This window comes from Boeremia exigua (genome assembly GCF_020726555.1).
Source record: "Boeremia exigua strain MPI-SDFR-AT-0100 chromosome Unknown C7974scaffold_9, whole genome shotgun sequence".
Lineage (NCBI taxonomy): Eukaryota > Fungi > Ascomycota > Dothideomycetes > Pleosporales > Didymellaceae > Boeremia > Boeremia exigua.
Genome location: NW_025763526.1, coordinates 1344145 through 1361504, shown reverse-complemented (window position 1 = coordinate 1361504; position 17360 = coordinate 1344145). Strand labels below are relative to the sequence as shown.

Genomic DNA, 17360 nt, shown 5'->3' with positions numbered 1-17360 from the left:
CGGGAGAAAGCAGGCCAGTATGAGTAGGTAGGTATTCATCCTTGCCAATAATGAACTTTGTAGCATTCAATCCCCAGGCAGTGGTTTCGAACTGCTCTCTCGGTCAACATGCCGAAGACCCCGGCTTTCTCAACGAGATCCTGTTCGGTCAAAGGCCGATGCGTGACATTTGCCGGCGAGAATACCCCGCCATCCACTTCCAACGTAGTGCGGGGTGCCATGGACGAATCGCATCGCGCAGCCACCACCAAGAGAACCACATTTGTTGGTAAAGCATCCTTGTCATCGTCGGGCCGGGAGTTGTGTGGAGAACGACCTGGTTGAAGCTGTATCGTATTTACAATGGCAAGCCCTCGACGTCTTTAGACTCATCACAAGATCATCCTCTATAGTCGAATTCGATTCAAAAGAGCAGGAAGACAGGAAGGCCTACTAGCAATCGCTCAACCACGCTATTCACGTTCAGCTGCAGTTCCAACACCAAAGACACCATCCCACCTGATACCAGGAAACGACACCCAAAAGACCATCATGTCTAAACCAGAAATTGGCTTCTGTGGTCTCGGAGCCATGGGCTTGGGAATGGCCTGCAATCTGGTCAAGGAGGGCTACTCCGTCACCGGCTTCGATCTGTACCCTCCATCGCTCGAGAAGTTTCAAAAGGCAGGCGGCACCCCGTCTACGTCGCTCGCGGAGTCCGCAAAGGACAAGCCGTTCTACATCGTCATGGTTGCCGCAGCGGTGCAGGCGCAACCCGCTCTATTTGCCGATGACGGCATTGTCCAGGCGCTCCCCAAAGGCGCAACCCTGATCCTGACATCGACGGTGCCAAGCAGCTATGCTCAGAGTGTGGAGAAGGAGCTGAAGGACATTGGCCGTGACGATATTTTCTTCATCGACGCACCGGTTTCCGGGGGTGCTGGAAGGGCCGCAGATGGCACGCTGACGATCATGGCGGGGGCGTCGGAAGCTGCTCTCGAGAAGGGAAAGTGGCTGCTTGCTGAGATGAGTGCACCTTCTAAACTCTTCATTGTGGATGGAGGCATCGGCCAGGGCAGCAATATGAAGATGGTGCATCAAGTACTCGCGGCAATCCAAATTCTGGCTGTGAGCGAGGCGTATGGGTTCGGTGCAAGACTGGGGCTGAACGGGAAAGATGTGAGTGAGGCTGTGATAAGCAGCGATGCCTGGAGCTGGATGTTTGAAAACCGGTCACAGAGGACGCTGAAGGAGGACTACTTCCCCGGTGCGAGCGCAGTCACTATCATTCTCAAGGACACAGTAAGTCGACGCCTTATCGATCACAGCATGATACTGACGACGAGAACAGAGTATCATCACCCTCAGAGCACGTCAACTCAACTTTCCCACTCCTCTCTGCTCCATTGCGGAGCAGGTGTACTTCGCAGCACTTGACCGCGGCTGGGGCGCCAACGATGATGCTGGCATCGTGCGCCTCTGGACTTCCGAGCCGGTCTCGAACATCCAAAGCTCCCTGTCTGCAGAAGACAAGGAAAAGAAGCTTACCCTCGTAAAAAACCTACTGAGGGGTATCCACCTCGTTGCAGCTGCAGAAGCGCTGTCTCTCGCACACCACGTCAGCATTCCCCTGCCGCAGATCTACGAGCTGGCCAAGGATGCTGCAGGAGGCAGCAAGCAGTTTGAGAACCTTGGGTCCAAGATGCTTCCCATTCTCGAAGGCCAGGCCGATGGGAACGGCAAGGTTCTCGGTGGCTTTATTGCGGGGTTGCAGGAAGCTTTGGACGAGGCACAGGCCATCAAGTGCCCAACGTATTTGGGTAACGGTGCTCTAGGGTTGCTACTGCAGACAGGACAGAGCAGTGATCTGGCGTCACTGCTGAAGTTTTACAGCGTCTGAAGGGCCTAGATTCCAGTAACGTGCATATGTTAGTCAATGCTGATCTAATGCATTCGTCGCCTAAACGTTTAATAATCCTCGACGGCCTAAGTCGTATACACCGCATTAGTTTCGGCCAGTTATGTTGTTGTTGCATGATCAAGCTGTTGCCTACGGAGTGCTTCGCCTACAGACAAGACATTCGTCCGGCGCTCGTAGATCATTTCCCCTTGAAGAGGATGAGTCTTTAAGTTGCGGCATATTCATCCTCTGTGTAGAGGATGGGTCGGCGCCGGGCTGATACATAATACCGACGCGGCATGCATACAGCAAGTCAGAACTTATAGGAGAACGTTGCAGCTGCTTTGGATTGGCCAGATTCCTATAGGATAGCCGCAAGCTAACATTCGGTCGTTACTGGGGTTTGTATGTCATAATTGATGGACTGCATAGCCAAATATACAATATACTTCGGGCATTGAATGCTTTGGTCGCCAGCAAAGCCTTGAACCGGGCCGTCATGCTCTTATCCGGATAAAGGGACGTGTGATCAGACTTGCCATATGAAACCGAGTGCGAAAGCGGCTCAGCCGGTGGCAGCACAGCTGACGACAGGTGCTCGAAACAATAGGTCAACACAGGGTGCGAACGAGCTGCATACGCCCAACTGCCGGCTCTCCCGATGCGTGCCAAGATACGATATCTGGTGGCGATAACACGCAATCGCCGGCATTATCGCCCTGCATCTCTAAGGCCTGGGATTTGCGACTCCTGGCAGTATCTCATGATATCGGCAGTACCGGTCTGCGTTGGTACTCAATAATCCTTTCATCTTCTTGGACCGCTTGCTCCCATCCCTGTATGTGTACGGCAGCCGCTTTTTGGAAGCGAGGCTGTCACGTTAACGAGTCTCGAGTGGGTGATCACACAGACAGATGTCAGATGAAACGGATTTGTGGGGAAGAGCAAATGATGATGCGCAAGGAAGGTAAGGTGGTCGTCGCAATATGCTCAAATTGCGAGCGGCATTCCGCGAGCTTCCTACACAGAGATCTCTGGTAGCGACCAGGTGACAAAAGAATTGGTGGTGCGCCACATTGACGTTGTGATACAAGGCGTATGGTGATCGACAGGAGACGTCCTGAGGTAGTCAGCAAACCAGCCAGGTTTGGACTCAACTGCATGATGCAACTGGCAACGCAATTGCAATGCTTGACAAGACTGTTCTGGATGCTTCAACCTATGGTGACTGTGTTGCGCCAATCAGTCAGCATGCGGCACCTGTTTCGCATCCCGGCAATCTGTTGTCAAGTAAGCAAGTAAGCGGGATCCGAGAACCTGGTACATTGGCGGCAGAGGCGATCGGCATGTCGCAACGTTTTCTGTGTCAGTAACATATTGGGGATGACTCGTTCCACAGCGAGGCACAAGATGCAACGAAATGTCTGATCGACTGTTGGGGAAAACTTGGTCAACGATCAACGATTGAAGCAATGACGTTCAAAAGAGCAAAGCTTGCCCCCTCCCGGTGTAACCGGCCTGCGAACTTGATTTGCAAAGGGCAATATACCATGCGGATCTGCTGACAGGGGCAAGCTGGCAGCCTTGCAGGACGCTGCAGGACGCTGCAGGACGGGTGCATGCGCATGTGATCAATGCTGTACCTGGTGGATAGCTGCAGATTCGTATGCAGTTTAAGCTACAATCGCGCGAGCAGCGCACCACGCCATGTTGCAATCCTGTCTGCCTGAAGGATTATTAGACGTCTGACACCAGGTACTGCGCCGCGCTCCTTCTATAGCGAGGCGACAGGGATCCAAGAGCACTGAGTAAGCCAATCCTGCAAATATACCCTTGCATGTGCCGAGATGATTGTCTATAAATTGTGCAGCCTCGTGTAATCGCCAGCCGTTGAATGCTGTGTCACGAGTGAAAAGCGCGCACCTGCATCGCCAATGCATCAGTTCTGTATTTCGGCAAGCACCGGTGAATGGCACTCGTTTCTCCGCTAATCAGGCAGCGTTCGCATTGCAAACCTTCTGGTCGTGATGCTGCCAAGAGAAGAGTGCGACGACCGTTCGGCGTTTACTTCCAATACTGAACTTTGTCACATAGACTCTCATCGTCGGCAGTTCTGCAATCGTGATCCATTCCGGGACTGCGGAGGAGTGAGGGGTCGGTCGTAAGCATGGCCAGCAAGCGCCAAACGCGCCATGAGGTATATCGACTATAATTACTCGAGACATGCTTTCGATAGACCGCTTGCTAGCATGGCCCTTCAGCCACTCAGCGGTACACGCTGTACCACCCCGCACTGCAGTTCTGACGGCGTGGAACAGTGGATGGCTTGGAGCGGTCAATGTCAAGTTTGTTGGCGCAATGTACTATTGTGGAGTACCAGGACCGCGCTGTGCACCAGGAAATACCTCCCAATATCCCACGCTGAAGGGCGTCAGTGTACTGCCAATAAGGCTGTAGACTATTGAAGCCATTCCAGTAGCAACTAAGCTGAAATCCATGCGCGGAATATTTTTTGGAGCATGCCCGGGAATGAGGCCATGGTCGTTGCTGCAGAGCGGCCCGGCGAGTGGGGCAAGAACCATCCATCGCGCTCTTGTCTCTGGAACGGGCAGTCACGCGGATTTTTCGGCCACACCTCTGCAAAACCGCATCCATACGCGAGATTGAAAGGTGGAGCTAGGCTGTAGGGATCCTGATTCCTGATACGCTATCGTGTTGGTTCCTGTAAGAGCTGTAAGCATCACGTCACAACAGCCTTGCGAACGGCTCAGAGGGCGCACTCTCAGTTATGGTATCACGCCAGGCCAATGTCATTAGGGCTGAGCACACCACCGTGACAGCCACCACGTCTGGGGTCTGCAGCAGAGAGGGTGTAGCGACGCGGCAGTAAACGTGGCCTCGGCTGAGGACCGGGTAAAGATGCAGGCACAGCAATCATCCAAGGCGCTTGTCCGAACTAATCACATCAAGCGCAATCGCGGTCATTGAAGTGGCAGTGGCGTCGATCGTGAGCAGATTTCGCATTGAGCACAATTGGAGCAAGGAGGACTGAGCGTGATGTGATGTGATCTTTGATCGAGTGTATTATGCTGTAAGAACAAGTGGGTATAGGTATCCGTCCTCCTGGCAATGAAGCCGCCAAAAACATTAACTCCCAGTCGGTCCGTCTATAACAATGCAATAGCGCACAATCGTGTGGCTCCCAAAAGCGCCAAGTGATGCAGTGTGTGAAAAAGGAAGCGAGATGCTCGGTATTACAAGTGCTGTGCTGAGCTTTTAAGCGAGGGCACGCGTCTAAAGAGAAAAAGAACAAGGGCGCTAAGTCCAATTCACCCGAGCCAGCGTGTGTGGAAAGCATAAGAGGTCATGACCTGACGTTGAGACGTGGAGTCATGGAGATGATGCGCTAAGTGATGCAGACGATAAGTGAAATCGTAGGAGCCTTGTGCCGCAAGATGGCATGCAGGACACAAGGCTCTTCTGCAAGGCAGCGAGGTTGACACTCGGTGAACACGCTGAGGAGTGTGGCGTGTTGGTGGTTGACCGGGGTGTGATGCACGACGTGTGTCGAACATCAGATAGTGTCGATCCTGCAGCTGCGTTGCATGAGGGTGGCACGCCTGTGGATGGCAGTGTGCGTTTCAAGTCGAGTGGGCCATGTGGTGAGATGACGTTGGATCATAGTTGGAGGGCATGAGAGGATATCGAGCCTCGTAGCCAATTGCGAGTTGAAAGAACAGCCGTGCCGAGAGACCGGTGGTTTATTTGGAAGGAACCGGGGGCAGAGGGCGTGTTGGTGGTGGTCCTGGGCAAGGAGGGAGGTTGTTGTTTGCCATGTTGGACTCGTCGTAGGTGGTAGCGGCCATTGTATGGAGTTGATGCTAAACCTTGGTGGTTGGTAGTAGTCGGTGGTGGTTGGCTTGGTAGTTGGTAGTATGGACTGAGCGTGGACGAGGTAGTAGTTGAGCAGGCGGGACAGTGACTGGTAGCTGCGTAGAGGTAGTGCAGGGCTGATGTAGTTATGTATTCGAGTGGTGTCCGGCTGGCTGTTGTATGAAACGAAGGATACGAGTAGTGGGGGTCAATGGTATTTATGTGCGTGCTTAGATTGCTGCAGGCCCAAAATGTCGGTCAGCTACGTACTTTTGATGATGTGTGTAATTATTCTAGGCAGCGCATGGCACGGCCCAAGCGGTGAAGCATGGCGTTGGGCTGTCCAGGAAAGGGGTGGCTCCTGGCTTGTGCATGAGCTAAAGCACGCCGAAACATCGCCCATCCTGGTCGTTAATGAGCAGGGGTGGGAAGAAACACGAAGACGTGCTGCGCTGGTTGTCGTTTCAGCGCCCTCGTGACAGTGCTGAAGATCGTGGTGATCCAATCCTGTCGCAATATTGTCGCCGTGCTGGGGTGAAGCACATCACTTCCTGCACGGTCAGACGATGACTCTTCGGCACAATCTGCGCGCCTAACTCTGACATCACTGACGCGCTGTTGCAGCTTATTCTCTGTGCTTACTTGGTTCGCTAGTGTGAACGGTTGTAGTGATTGAAACGCAGTCCTCCTATTCAAGGACATGGTTGCCACGACCAGCGCCGAAACGCCGCTACACACTTTGTGTGAAAGAGGGTTTTGCTTGCGAGGCATTCAGGAACAGGCAAGGCTAGCTTCCGTCCTGTGTCAGGGTTAAATTTCTGACACGGCGACAGCCACGGGCCACCCACAGACTTGACGAATTTTGTCATTTTGCAACGTTGCTCATGCCCAGCACCCACAGTTCCCATCGCAGCTGGAAGATCTAGCGCATACGGCGCCCACAGCGCCCTTCTCCCGTGCTTCTGCCAGCCTTCCATCTAATTTCCAGTGTCCCCCCCTGGAATTTTCTTGCTCCACTCTCGACTCTGGTCGCGTCTGTCGGCGGTGAGTTTCGCGTGTCATTCGTCCAGCAACCTGTCGGCCCCAGGCGAGTAGGCTGCGGATACGCAAGGGAGCAGTCAAAGGGTCCTGTCACGCTCGATTTGGTCATGATGCGTGCCTTGTCTGCCCGACTCGTATGCCTAATCCTGGCGTGTCACGCAAAAGTAGAATCGGCGTCTCTGCTCTGTCTTTGGCAACCCTCCGCTGCCCAAGAATGGCTCGCAAGCAAACTTTAACGCGTGGCTCTCCTCCAAAGCCTCCCGGAGGCTCCGAAAGGAGAGAGTTGCGGATATGCAGCCGACGAGGCAGTGCGACGGCGTAACAACGTCGGCCGGAGGATCGGAGAAAGCACCGCAGCTTGCCTTTGGTGCAGCTGAGGCTGGATTCCACGTGGAGCAGGGATCAGGACTGAAGCTACTCGGATGAGCGTTCGTTTACGTTCGATTGCTTTTCATTAGCAATTTGTCTCCCCCTACCCCTGCTGCTCGCCAAATGACTGATGCAGTTTGCTGCTTGCTTCATCCATGTATCGGACGTCTCGGTAGAACAAAAATTCTTCCTTCGCCGGAGGAATGTGAGACCCTTCGTCAGTTCTGCCCGTTTGAGAATGCGAATAGAACAGATCTGCAGGGGCACGGCCTGTCTGGTCAACGCTGATGGAGCAAATTATCTGCCACACCATCGCCACCGCAATAGGTCTCGAATTTGCCACAGATGTGCTGTTTCAGAGCTGTGGAGAAGACGTTGGGTGTTGTTACAGATCAAATTGGTAGCGATTCATACCCGATCTGTGACCCGACAGCGTGATTCTGAAGGGCGTGAAGCTGACTACGTCCCAGCAGACTGGACCATGCGGAGAGAAGCGAAGAAAGACCGAGTGTCCAACTGCCGTTTATGACAGGTAGCCAGACGACTGCCCATATTACGCAGCATGACTGGCTGCTTTTGTGGCGCCCGCCAGCTGGAGTCTTGGTAGTAGCTTGCACAGCTCAGACCAGAAGGCCGAATTTCCGCACTTGGTCGGCGATTTTGAAAAGCAAGCACGAGGTCGGCAGAGCTGGGGACGAACCCTGATCTACGAGTTTGGCCGCGGGCATGTTGTCCTTTGTACAACACGTCACCTGGCAGACACAACACGTGTCAATCTGTGGGCATGTTGAGCACTAAGGCGTCATCAATGTCTCTAAATCCAGCGTAAATGTTCATCATGGCTGAGCAAGTTTGACGCTGCTGCAGGTACGCGAACGCCTATCGGTGCTACCACGCGGTCCTTCTGCTGGTAGTAGCTGTGGCTTGCACGCCAAAGAAAATGTGCGCCACGATAGTGCTGAGCCCGGCGATCCCGAGCATCGCGATCGTTGCTTTAGCTCATCAACGACAAGAGGGAAAGGGCGTTCGCGCACAACTCGACTAGTGCTTGAATGGTACGTTAATACATACGTCTTCATCGAACACCCAAAAAAGCAAAGTAGATTGCGGCTACACCCGTCCTCCCATCTCGTCGGTTTGGCGATCCGTTATCGTGATGGTTACAGCTTGGAGCGCATCTTCATTGATGACTTGCAGTCACATCAGCCGCCAATAGCTTTGGTGATCTCATTCTAGAGTCGCCGATGGTCATCTCTTCGCATCGCCGACCGCGAAGACGGTCATGCACGGTCGTGCATATAGTCCTTGACACGAGAGGCCGTGATCAGCCCACCCCAACAATACTGCGCTGCCACAAAAGCCACTCTGTGGGACGCCCGAATGCTAGGACATAGCCAGGCTCAGGTTGAAAAGGCCAACCTAACAGACGTCTGCGTATGTGACCGGAGTCAATTCTTGCTGCTAAGCTTTGCACTCGCAGGCCGAGTGTATTTCTCATGTCGTTTTCTAACCTCTTGATGCGAAATTTCAGCCGTTGTCTTCATCATCATCGCCCGCCTGTCCAGCAGCCTGAGTCGATACCCAGTTCTCTAGCATCTGCTGGCTCGATACTACAGTAGCTCCTCCTGCAGCAGGTCTTACTCCCTGCCGCTTGACAACGAGACAGAGTATGCGACCGTAGATGCTAAAGCCTTCGTACGAAGTGTTCAGGCCCATTCTCTTCTTGTCTTCTTGCAAGTCATCTTCATCCTCGATGACCTCAACGTCTGGTGGCGCAGTATTTGCCTTCTTTCGCTTGTTGGTAGCCTCTGGAACGAACAAGTCACCATCATCACTATCGCCGACATGGTCTTCTGCATCCTCTTGAAGTTCGTTGCGACTTCGCTTTGAACGTGTCGACCGCTTGGGAGCTTCGGGAATGTCAGCAAGGTTGACAGCATCGCCATCTTCTTCGTCGATGATGATTGGATCTGCAGCAATCTCGTTGATGAGCGCCGGCTGATCGCTTGTTCCAGCGGCAAGCCAGCTTGTGAGCTTTCCTGAATTGCTTTGTATGCGAGGCTTGTCCTTGAAAATCTTTTGCTTGGTCATGACAGAATGGCGAGATGACAGCTCGGTCAGGAAAATGGACACTTCAAAATCATCTGGTCTGAGGTTAGCTTTGTGAACGACAGGGAATGCTCTACATTGACTGTCATATCTGACATGCATCGAGACCATTGTATTGGCAGGCATTCACTACCTTCGACTACAACATCCTTGACTCCCTTCTTCTTTACTTTGGCCCCAGAGCGACCCTTCCCTCGCTCATTTTCTTCTCGAAGTTTGGGAAGGACAAGGGGCCGAATTGCTTGAATGACGCGTGGAAGAGCTGGGTCATCGCGTTTCAGCAGCCATGCCTCAGCATCTGCAGGGCGGTCCAAGTAAATTCGCACTTCTAGGACGGAATGCTTCGTTATGCGCAAATATCGCCTGAGCGGAGCCATGTTTCAACGGCTTGTGTGCTGCCGTGTTTGTTGTTTCGACAGCTGTCTGCGTGTGGAATAGATGTACGCGGACGGAAGAGGCTCTACCGAAAGCGTGCGCGGGTTGATGCGTGTTCACGTGCTTGCGTCATGCCAAGGCTGTGATTGATTAATTGGTTGCAAACGTTCCGACGAATTGCTTTGACGGAATATCCACGAAACAAAAAAAGCTCGCATTGCGCAATATACATGGCACTGGAGCTTCATGTGTGGGGACCGGCTTTCGGCCTGCCCTCAATTGATCCCGAATGTATCGCGACCGTCGCCTTCTGTCAGCGGGTCATACCCGAAGGACAATGGAGCCTCGTCGCAAGCTACGACAAGTCGGTTGGTCTGACAGGTATGTAACAGGAATAGGTCAAGGACAAGCTGTGACTTACTGTGGTAGAGAGCCTTCCGATACTTTTCGATGGTGGTATCGCGACGGCGACTGGATTCGAGGATATCATTTCCTATCTGCGCAACCATCCCACAGTCAGTGAGGACCTTGACGCGAACTTGAGCAGTCAACAACAGAACGATCGTACTGCATACTCGACGTTACTTCGGTCGACGGCTACACCTCTTATCGACCTGTCACTCTTCGTCTCAGCAGAGAACTACAACACGACGACATCTTCCGCGTACACTGCCATCTTACCATGGTACGCCAACTATACCGTCCCGCCCAAGCGACGAGATCTTGCGAGGACACGAACAGCGCACATGGGACTGGATAGTCTGGACGTGGATACAAGAGCAGAGCAAGGCATGGCCCCCGGTCGGGGCACCGCATCAGCAGAATTTGAGGCTGCGAAGCGAGCAGCTGGGCTGCCTACCGACAGCAAGCCGACTGCAATGAGCATGGGACGGGCCAAAGGTCTTGGAGGGTTTCTCGGTACTCAGCAGTACGCTGCACGATTCAGGCTTGATGCGGCATCGAATGAGCTGCTAGAACCTTTGTCAGATCTTCTGGGGAACCATAACTATCTGCTAGGAACGTCGCAGCCTTCTAGTCTTGATTGCCTGGCTTTTGGCTACTTGTCGTTGATGCTGATCCCCGCTGTACCGCAAGCGTGGCTCAAGGAGATCATATCTACGAAATTTCCCGGACTCGCGACCTATGTCCAAGAATTCCGCAAGAACATCCTCACAGAAGAAAATATAAGTCCGGCTCAGGTGTGGGCAATCACCATTGGGTCGGCATCCCCAGCAGTAGAAGAACCACAAAGCAGGCTCTTGCCGTGGACAAGCAAGTCACAGAGCTTTGCACGTGGCACATTGACTGGCCTCTGCGAAGTCGTCGGGAACATCCCAGTAGTATCGTCACTCCTGCAACGAGAGACCGTCCCGCCTTCAGAAACGATTCCATCTTCTAGTCGCATCAATTCCGAACTCCCATCCCCCATGTTCGGCAATGCCTTGCTCGGCTTTACAGCTGCAGTCGTAGTAGGGTTTGCCTCTCTTGCTTTTCAGCATCGCCGGTCCCCTCGGGAAGGTGATCTCATCTTCTGGGCGCTGCGCCCAACCCTTGGGCTCGGAGAAGCAGGCAACATATTCAATGTCTTGGGCCAATTACCCAGTGGGTCACTCTCGCAGTTCTGAGTTACAGTTCGTTTGCATGGCGCAACCTTTAGATACCCATCATGTACCATAAACTGTATGACCATCAATCGCGCGACTGCCAGACATTGGCACAGCCACATTGACGAAGTGAAATTGATTGGACGGGATCTACGACTCGTAACCACTGTGATGTGAGACACGCAATTCGGTGGCACACTACTCACAACGACGTCACAGGGACCAAACAACGATCGCGGTTGACAGCTAGTTCGATTGGAGCCGCGCGAAGACACCGGGGTCAAGCCTCGACAGGGGCATCGTCCTGTGAACAAATGCAAATAGTCCATTGGGCGAACTACGCTGCGTCCAGCGATGATCGTAGACCAGGTTGCCTGTGCGACAGAATGATGTACCGGCTAGAACCGACTGCGGGCGGCGATCTGCCAGGATCCCTACGGTACGTCATCGACCTCGGCGCTAGGCACCGCGAACACTCAAAAACAGCGGCGCCCTCAGATCGTCGCCCTCTCCCTATCACGAGAAATCCTACCACTCACATCGTCCTGCAAAGCTACAAGTCTCACAGACCTCAAGTCGCAAAGTCCAACTCCCTTGACATAAGCCGTCACATCCGCCCAACATGCATCGCACATACAGTATGCGCCAGTCTCGCGCGCCCACGGTAGGCATCCTCTCACAACATGCGTGTAGACCGCAATATTGACTTTGGCACAGGCGTCGCAAATCCAGAACCCCCCTCCCCCTTCGTCGTCGACGAAGAGCGGACGTTTCTTTGGCAAGGCTAACATTGGTGTGTTGATGTGAACATGAGGCCGCCGACCTGGACACTGACCAGACATGCAGGCCATACCTTCCGCCACAAGTCTGCTGGCGCATTTGGACCCGACCTTGCGAAGAAGCTCTCGCAGCTGGTGAAGATGGAGAAGAACGTCATGCGCAGCATGGAGCTCGTATCCAGGGAGCGCATGGAGGTCGCTGTAAGCTTGGCTGTCCCGGACGAACCTCCGAGCCGACACTAACTGATCATAGCAACAACTCTCCATCTGGGGAGAGGCATGCGACGATGACGTTTCCGATGTTACCGACAAACTTGGTGTTTTGATCTACGAGATTGGTGAGCTCGAGGACCAGTATGTCGATCGCTACGATCAGTACCGTGTTACCATCAAGAGCATCCGCAACATTGAGGCTTCCGTCCAGCCCAGCCGCGACCGTAAGACTAATTACCTCTTGATACCAACACTGCTCACATCGTTCAGGCAAGCAGAAGATTACCGACCAGATTGCTCAGCTGAAGTACAAGGAGCCCAACTCTCCCAAGATTGTTGTTCTCGAGCAGGAGCTTGTTCGCGCTGAGGCCGAATCCCTCGTCGCGGAGGCTCAGCTGTCCAACATCACCCGCGAGAAGCTCAAGGCTGCTTTCACCTACCAGTTCGATGCCATGCGCGAGCACTGCGAGAAGCTTGCCATCATCGCCGGCTACGGAAAGCACCTTCTCGAGCTCATTGACGACACTCCCGTGACCCCGGGCGAAACCCGCCAGGCGTATGACGGTTACGAGACGTCGAAGGCGTAAGATGAGTAACTACTACAATGCACATCAGACTGACCTTTCACAGTATCATTCAGGACTGCGAAGACTCGCTTACCAACTGGGTCGAGCAGAACGCGTCCGTCTCGTCCAAGCTTTCCCAGCGATCCCGCACTCTCTCCCAGCGCCGCCGCAACCGCAGCCAGCATGCCGGCGAGCCTGTAGACCTGTCCGGCCAGGACCAGCCCCTCGACAGCCGCGAGTCTGGCCTGTGGATCCCTGCTTCCGAGCACCGCGGCAACGGCTACGATGATGACGAGGTCGACGAGGCCGGCTCTACTGTTGCCAGCGAACACCGCGGTCGTGAGGATGAGAGGATTGTGGCATAAGCGCCTGCTGACCGTCTGCTTAGTAGCGTACCGCTCTTCGTCTTCTAATAGTGCGCCTCTGTACTTGTGACAGTAGGCGATGTATACCCCTGACGGAGCGGTCGGTGTTTCTGCGGATAGTTTGAATCATTGGAGCAACGCAGGCTTGGTTAGGTGAAGTTTGTGCTTGATGATTTACGAGTAACAATAGTATTGAGATAGGTAATTGTCCTAATTTGCAACTGAAGGCTTGCGTCATATCTGAATCATTGACCGATGGTGTTGAGACTGGTGTTGACACTTATTCTTCCACATGTCAAACGCGGAAGGAAACACTACTCATCTTTTCGAGTTCTCACTACACAACATGAGCACTCGTCCAGATATACCCTGTAAGCGCTCTGGATCCACACACTCGACGTGGCGTGTCCATCCCACGCTAAAATTTTAGCTCTAATCCCATCCCCCATCCCAATCCTCCACCCATCAGCAAGTATAAATAAAGCACATGACCGCGCCACCCAAACCTGCCACTCAGAAACCCGCAATGACCAGAGTTTGAGAACCCAGTGTACAGACTCCCCATTCACGTCCACATCCACACCCACCATGTCCCACCCCACCACCCTCGAATGGACCCAAGGCACCTTCGGCCTCGAGCCAACCTGGCCACACGACCCCGACCTCCCAACGCTCATCAAAACCGCACGCCCGCATCTCGACCTCCCCGCCTCGGCCCCCCTGTCCGCGGTCCCCCTCCCCCCCGCGCCCTTCAGCAGACTCTACGCCCTCACCGCCCCAGACGCGGCGTACGTGCTGCGCGTCTCGCTGCCCGCAGACCCGGGGCTGCGAACCGCCAGTGCAGCTGCCACGCTGGGCTTTGTAAGTCAAAACGCGGAGGTCCCGGTGCCCCGCGTGCTGGCGTTCGAGGCCGAGGCTGCGAATGCGATCGGGTACGAGTGGACGCTCACGTCGCACGTGGGCGGCGCGCCGCTGTACCGCGCGTGGCGCCGCATGTCGTGGGATGCGAAGACGGCGCTCGTGAAGCGGCTCGCGGGGCTGCAGGCGGATTTGTCTGCGCACACGTTCCAGCGCATCGGCGGGCTGTACGCGGGCGCGGGCGAGGGCGAGGTGGTGGTTGGGGAGTTGGTGGCCGCGACGCAGTACCAGGGGGACCGGGTCGGGGGCAGCAGCGTGCGCGGGCCGTTTGCGTCGAGCCATGCGTGGCTGAAGGCGCGGCTGGAGGGCGTGATGCAGGAGCAGCGGCGGGTTGTGGAGGCGTCGTGCGACGAGGACGAGATTGACGATGCGGTGTTTGCGTGTGCGTTGGCGGTGCAGCTGGAGGGGCTGCTGGGGACGGTGTTCTTGGCGGGGTCGGGGGCGGGGGAGACGACGGCGTTGTCGTGTGGGCATCTGTCGATGCATGGGGTTTGGGTGGATGGGGAGGGGCGGTTGACGGGGGTCGTGGACTGGGAGGGTGTGCCTGTTGTGCCGGTGTGGCGGGCGGGGCGGCTGCCGGTGTTGTTTGAGGAGCGGGTACGGGAGGAGAAGCCGGTGCGGGGGGAGTATGCGGAGGATTCTGAGGAGGAGGATGAGAGGGATGATGACGGGCTTGATAACGAGGGCGTGACGGATTTGTACTGGGAGCATCTGCTGGAGTGGGAGATTACTCAGCTGCGCGAGGTGTTTGTCCAGGAGATGGAGGAGCGGCAGCCGGGCTGGACTGCGTTGGCGAAGCAGAACAAGCTGAAGGATGACTTTGAGCGGGCGGTGGAGGAGTGCGGGAACGGGTGGCGGAATAAGAGTGTGAAGCGATGGGCTGATGCTCTGGCGGCAGGCACGCCCATTGATCTGACAGCTATCCTCTTCTCGTCGCCGGAGATTGACCAAGTGAGCGACTCGGGCATGGACTGGGAAGAGGCGTGAATAGATCTTCGCTTCCTGCAGCATCACCAAAGATCAATGACCTCAGTCTGCATCGGCCACGGCGCCCTATCCGCCCCGCAATTCTTACACGGAAACGGCTGACCCGCCCTATGCAAGTAGCAATCCCCCATCAGCCCGTAGTGCCCGTCCACCTCCCTCAGAATAAACGGCACATCGGCGCCATACAGCACCCACACCTCATCCCCGGCCTGCACCGGCGCCCTGGCAAACCCGACCGAGTGGCTCGTCGTAAACGCCACCTTGCCCGCGCCGTAGATCTCAATCGCGTAGTTCAGCGCTGTGCGCTCCGCCTTCAGCCCACCGTCGCCGAAGCTCCCGAGCGCTGCGTCGTGGCAGCGCGCGCACAGCCGCGAGCCCAGCGCGGGCCAATCTCTGTGTGGGACGTAGAAGCGGCGGGCGTCGGAGATCTCGCCCAGCGCGCGGGTGATGGTGCCGAGGCGGTGGGCGCGGAGCTGCAGATAGGGGAGGTTTGGTGACGCAGCTGGGGGCGAGGTGCTGCGCGAGAGGATCTTGTGCGTGAGGTTCTGGTTCTGTTGGGCTGAGATTAGGTGCGTGAGATACTCGGTGTCTGCGGGTGAGAGTGGCTCGCGCGTTGGAGGGAGCTCGGTGTGCTGAATTCGCTGGCGCCAGGCCGCTGTGGAGAGACTGATGTTGTCGGTGTGAGTGTTCGAATCTGTCTCAGCGTCGGCGAGTATTCGCTCGACCAGAAGTCGTCTGGGCAACGGATCACGGAGCCACGAAGTCGGTTGGTCGTCGGGTGTATGCCACAATAACGCAAACAGCTCTTTGTCCGCATGTGAGAACTGCACTGGCGGAGGGTTAAAGACTTCTTTGGAGTCCCACTGCGGCACCCACGACGGCGTGGACGATAGGTCGGAATCGGGGTCGAAGTGCGCGTGCTGCAGGATATCAAACCGCCCCATTTCTATGCAGTACACGGCCACTTTGATGAAGACCTCCGGGTACGAGAGCGAGTAGTCAATGCCAAACTGCGCTGAGAAATCCGGATGCATCAGCCCCAGCAGTGCATACACCTTATCGCGCGGGTCCGTAGCAGAGCAGTTCCGGCTCTTACTCAACACCGCGAGCACGTCGCCCTCCTCCTCCGGGCGACTCGCTGGATTCCAGCTCAGAATACTCGGCGCCTGGATCCCAAACGCCGCGCTCAGATTCAGCGTCTTCGCGATCGCCGCCCCGGTCCACCGTATCTCGGCGGCCCCGATGATCAGCGTCACCAGCTGGCTGAGCCCGACCTCCTGCAGCACCCACACGCGGTCAAAGTAGGCGAGCCCAAACAGCTGCGCCAGCCCGGCCTTCACCCCCGCCTCGTCCGCCACCGCCTGCTCGTCCTGCAGATACCGCACGACGCGCGCCAGCCCGCTGCTGACCTGGCGCTCGCCCACGCCCAGATACGCCAGCACCTGCGACGCCTTGGTGTAGATGCTCGCCATCAGCCGCACCTGGTAGTTCTTCTCCGCCGTGTCCTGCTGGTTGATGCAGATGGCATCGACCCACAGGCGGCGGCTGCGGCTGGGCAGCCGCAGGCGCCTGAGCGCGGCGTCGCAGTTGCGCGTGATGGGGATGCACTTGCCGCGGCACGAGATGGAGGAGGCCATGCAGCGGTCGCCGTCGCCGTCGGCCCATGTGTACGACACGGCTTCGTAGGCGGGGCGGTCGGCGAGGTTGGCGACGGTGAGGTCGCACAGGAGGTCGCTGGAGGGCGGGCCGGCGTAGAGGATCAGCAGGCGGATTTCGGAGCCGAGGGTGTGTTTAAGGGGGGTGTAGTGGTAGTTTGGCGAGGCGGGATGGTCGATTGCGGCGTCAGCGGTCTCGAAGACGGCCTCGCCGCATGAGAGGCAGCAGCGGAGACCGTCGAAGAGTTGGATGTCTGGGTGGCGGCATTGTGCCATTGGGTTCGATATCTTGGGCGAGCCGATCTGGGGGCTATCGCGACGGTCATTCAACTTCCTTTGGTCTGATTCCGGAGTGTAGCATGCTCGATGGAGACATTGTAAAGTTGAATCAGGCCAGATCGCTGCTCGACTGGCTGAAGCGCATGGGGATGTTCTGCGTCAATATTCAATCAAGCATACACCTTAGCAAACACACACTGCGTTGATATACATAGTCTCACCAACCCGCTACAATCGCTTCACCCAGCTCCCAGCGTTGTGCTACCAACAAAACCACCGACGTCAAAACAGCCGCGGAAATAGCGCCGGAGATACGCCCCGACTCCGCAACGCCGGCCGCTACCGACC

At 55.8% G+C, this 17360-nt stretch overlaps 6 protein-coding genes across 6 annotated transcripts; 4 read left to right on the top strand and 2 right to left on the bottom strand.

Moving 5' to 3' along the window:
- Positions 1 to 94: 94 nt before the first annotated feature.
- Positions 95 to 2364, top strand: C7974DRAFT_363965 (oxidoreductase-like protein). The gene is made up of 2 exons (XM_046139776.1): positions 95 to 1281; positions 1331 to 2364. Exons 1-2 carry the CDS (start codon positions 532 to 534, stop codon positions 1877 to 1879), a joined length of 1299 nt encoding a protein of 432 aa, XP_045994899.1. The 5' UTR covers positions 95 to 531; the 3' UTR covers positions 1880 to 2364.
- A 3633-nt stretch (positions 2365 to 5997) lies between these two features.
- Positions 5998 to 6355, top strand: C7974DRAFT_399689 (uncharacterized protein). The gene has a single exon (XM_046142430.1). The coding sequence runs from the start codon at positions 6004 to 6006 to the stop codon at positions 6229 to 6231; it is 228 nt and encodes a 75-aa protein (XP_045994898.1). The 5' UTR covers positions 5998 to 6003; the 3' UTR covers positions 6232 to 6355.
- A 2334-nt stretch (positions 6356 to 8689) lies between these two features.
- Positions 8690 to 9648, bottom strand: C7974DRAFT_415629 (uncharacterized protein; the record flags this gene model as incomplete). The annotated part of the gene is made up of 2 exons (XM_046143912.1): positions 8690 to 9306; positions 9405 to 9648. 2 exons carry the CDS (start codon positions 9646 to 9648, stop codon positions 8690 to 8692), a joined length of 861 nt encoding a protein of 286 aa, XP_045994897.1.
- Positions 9649 to 9752: 104 nt separating this feature from the next.
- Positions 9753 to 13403, top strand: C7974DRAFT_363962 (Eisosome component PIL1-domain-containing protein). Its single transcript, XM_046139775.1, has 7 exons — positions 9753 to 10027; positions 10076 to 11109; positions 11968 to 12043; positions 12097 to 12230; positions 12283 to 12466; positions 12513 to 12825; positions 12873 to 13403. The coding sequence occupies exons 1-7, from the start codon at positions 9877 to 9879 to the stop codon at positions 13171 to 13173; spliced, it is 2193 nt and encodes a 730-aa protein (XP_045994896.1). The 5' UTR covers positions 9753 to 9876; the 3' UTR covers positions 13174 to 13403.
- Positions 13403 to 15090, top strand: C7974DRAFT_233763 (phosphotransferase enzyme family-domain-containing protein). The gene has a single exon (XM_046137413.1). The coding sequence runs from the start codon at positions 13762 to 13764 to the stop codon at positions 15076 to 15078; it is 1317 nt and encodes a 438-aa protein (XP_045994895.1). The 5' UTR covers positions 13403 to 13761; the 3' UTR covers positions 15079 to 15090.
- Positions 15091 to 15101: 11 nt separating this feature from the next.
- C7974DRAFT_363959 (heterokaryon incompatibility protein-domain-containing protein) lies at positions 15102 to 17271 on the bottom strand (the record flags this gene model as incomplete). The annotated part of the gene is made up of 2 exons (XM_046139774.1): positions 16038 to 17271; positions 15102 to 15797 (listed from the first exon to the last, which is right to left on the bottom strand). The coding sequence occupies exons 1-2, from the start codon at positions 17007 to 17009 to the stop codon at positions 15102 to 15104; spliced, it is 1668 nt and encodes a 555-aa protein (XP_045994894.1). The 5' UTR covers positions 17010 to 17271.
- Between the last annotated feature and the right edge of the window lie 89 nt (positions 17272 to 17360).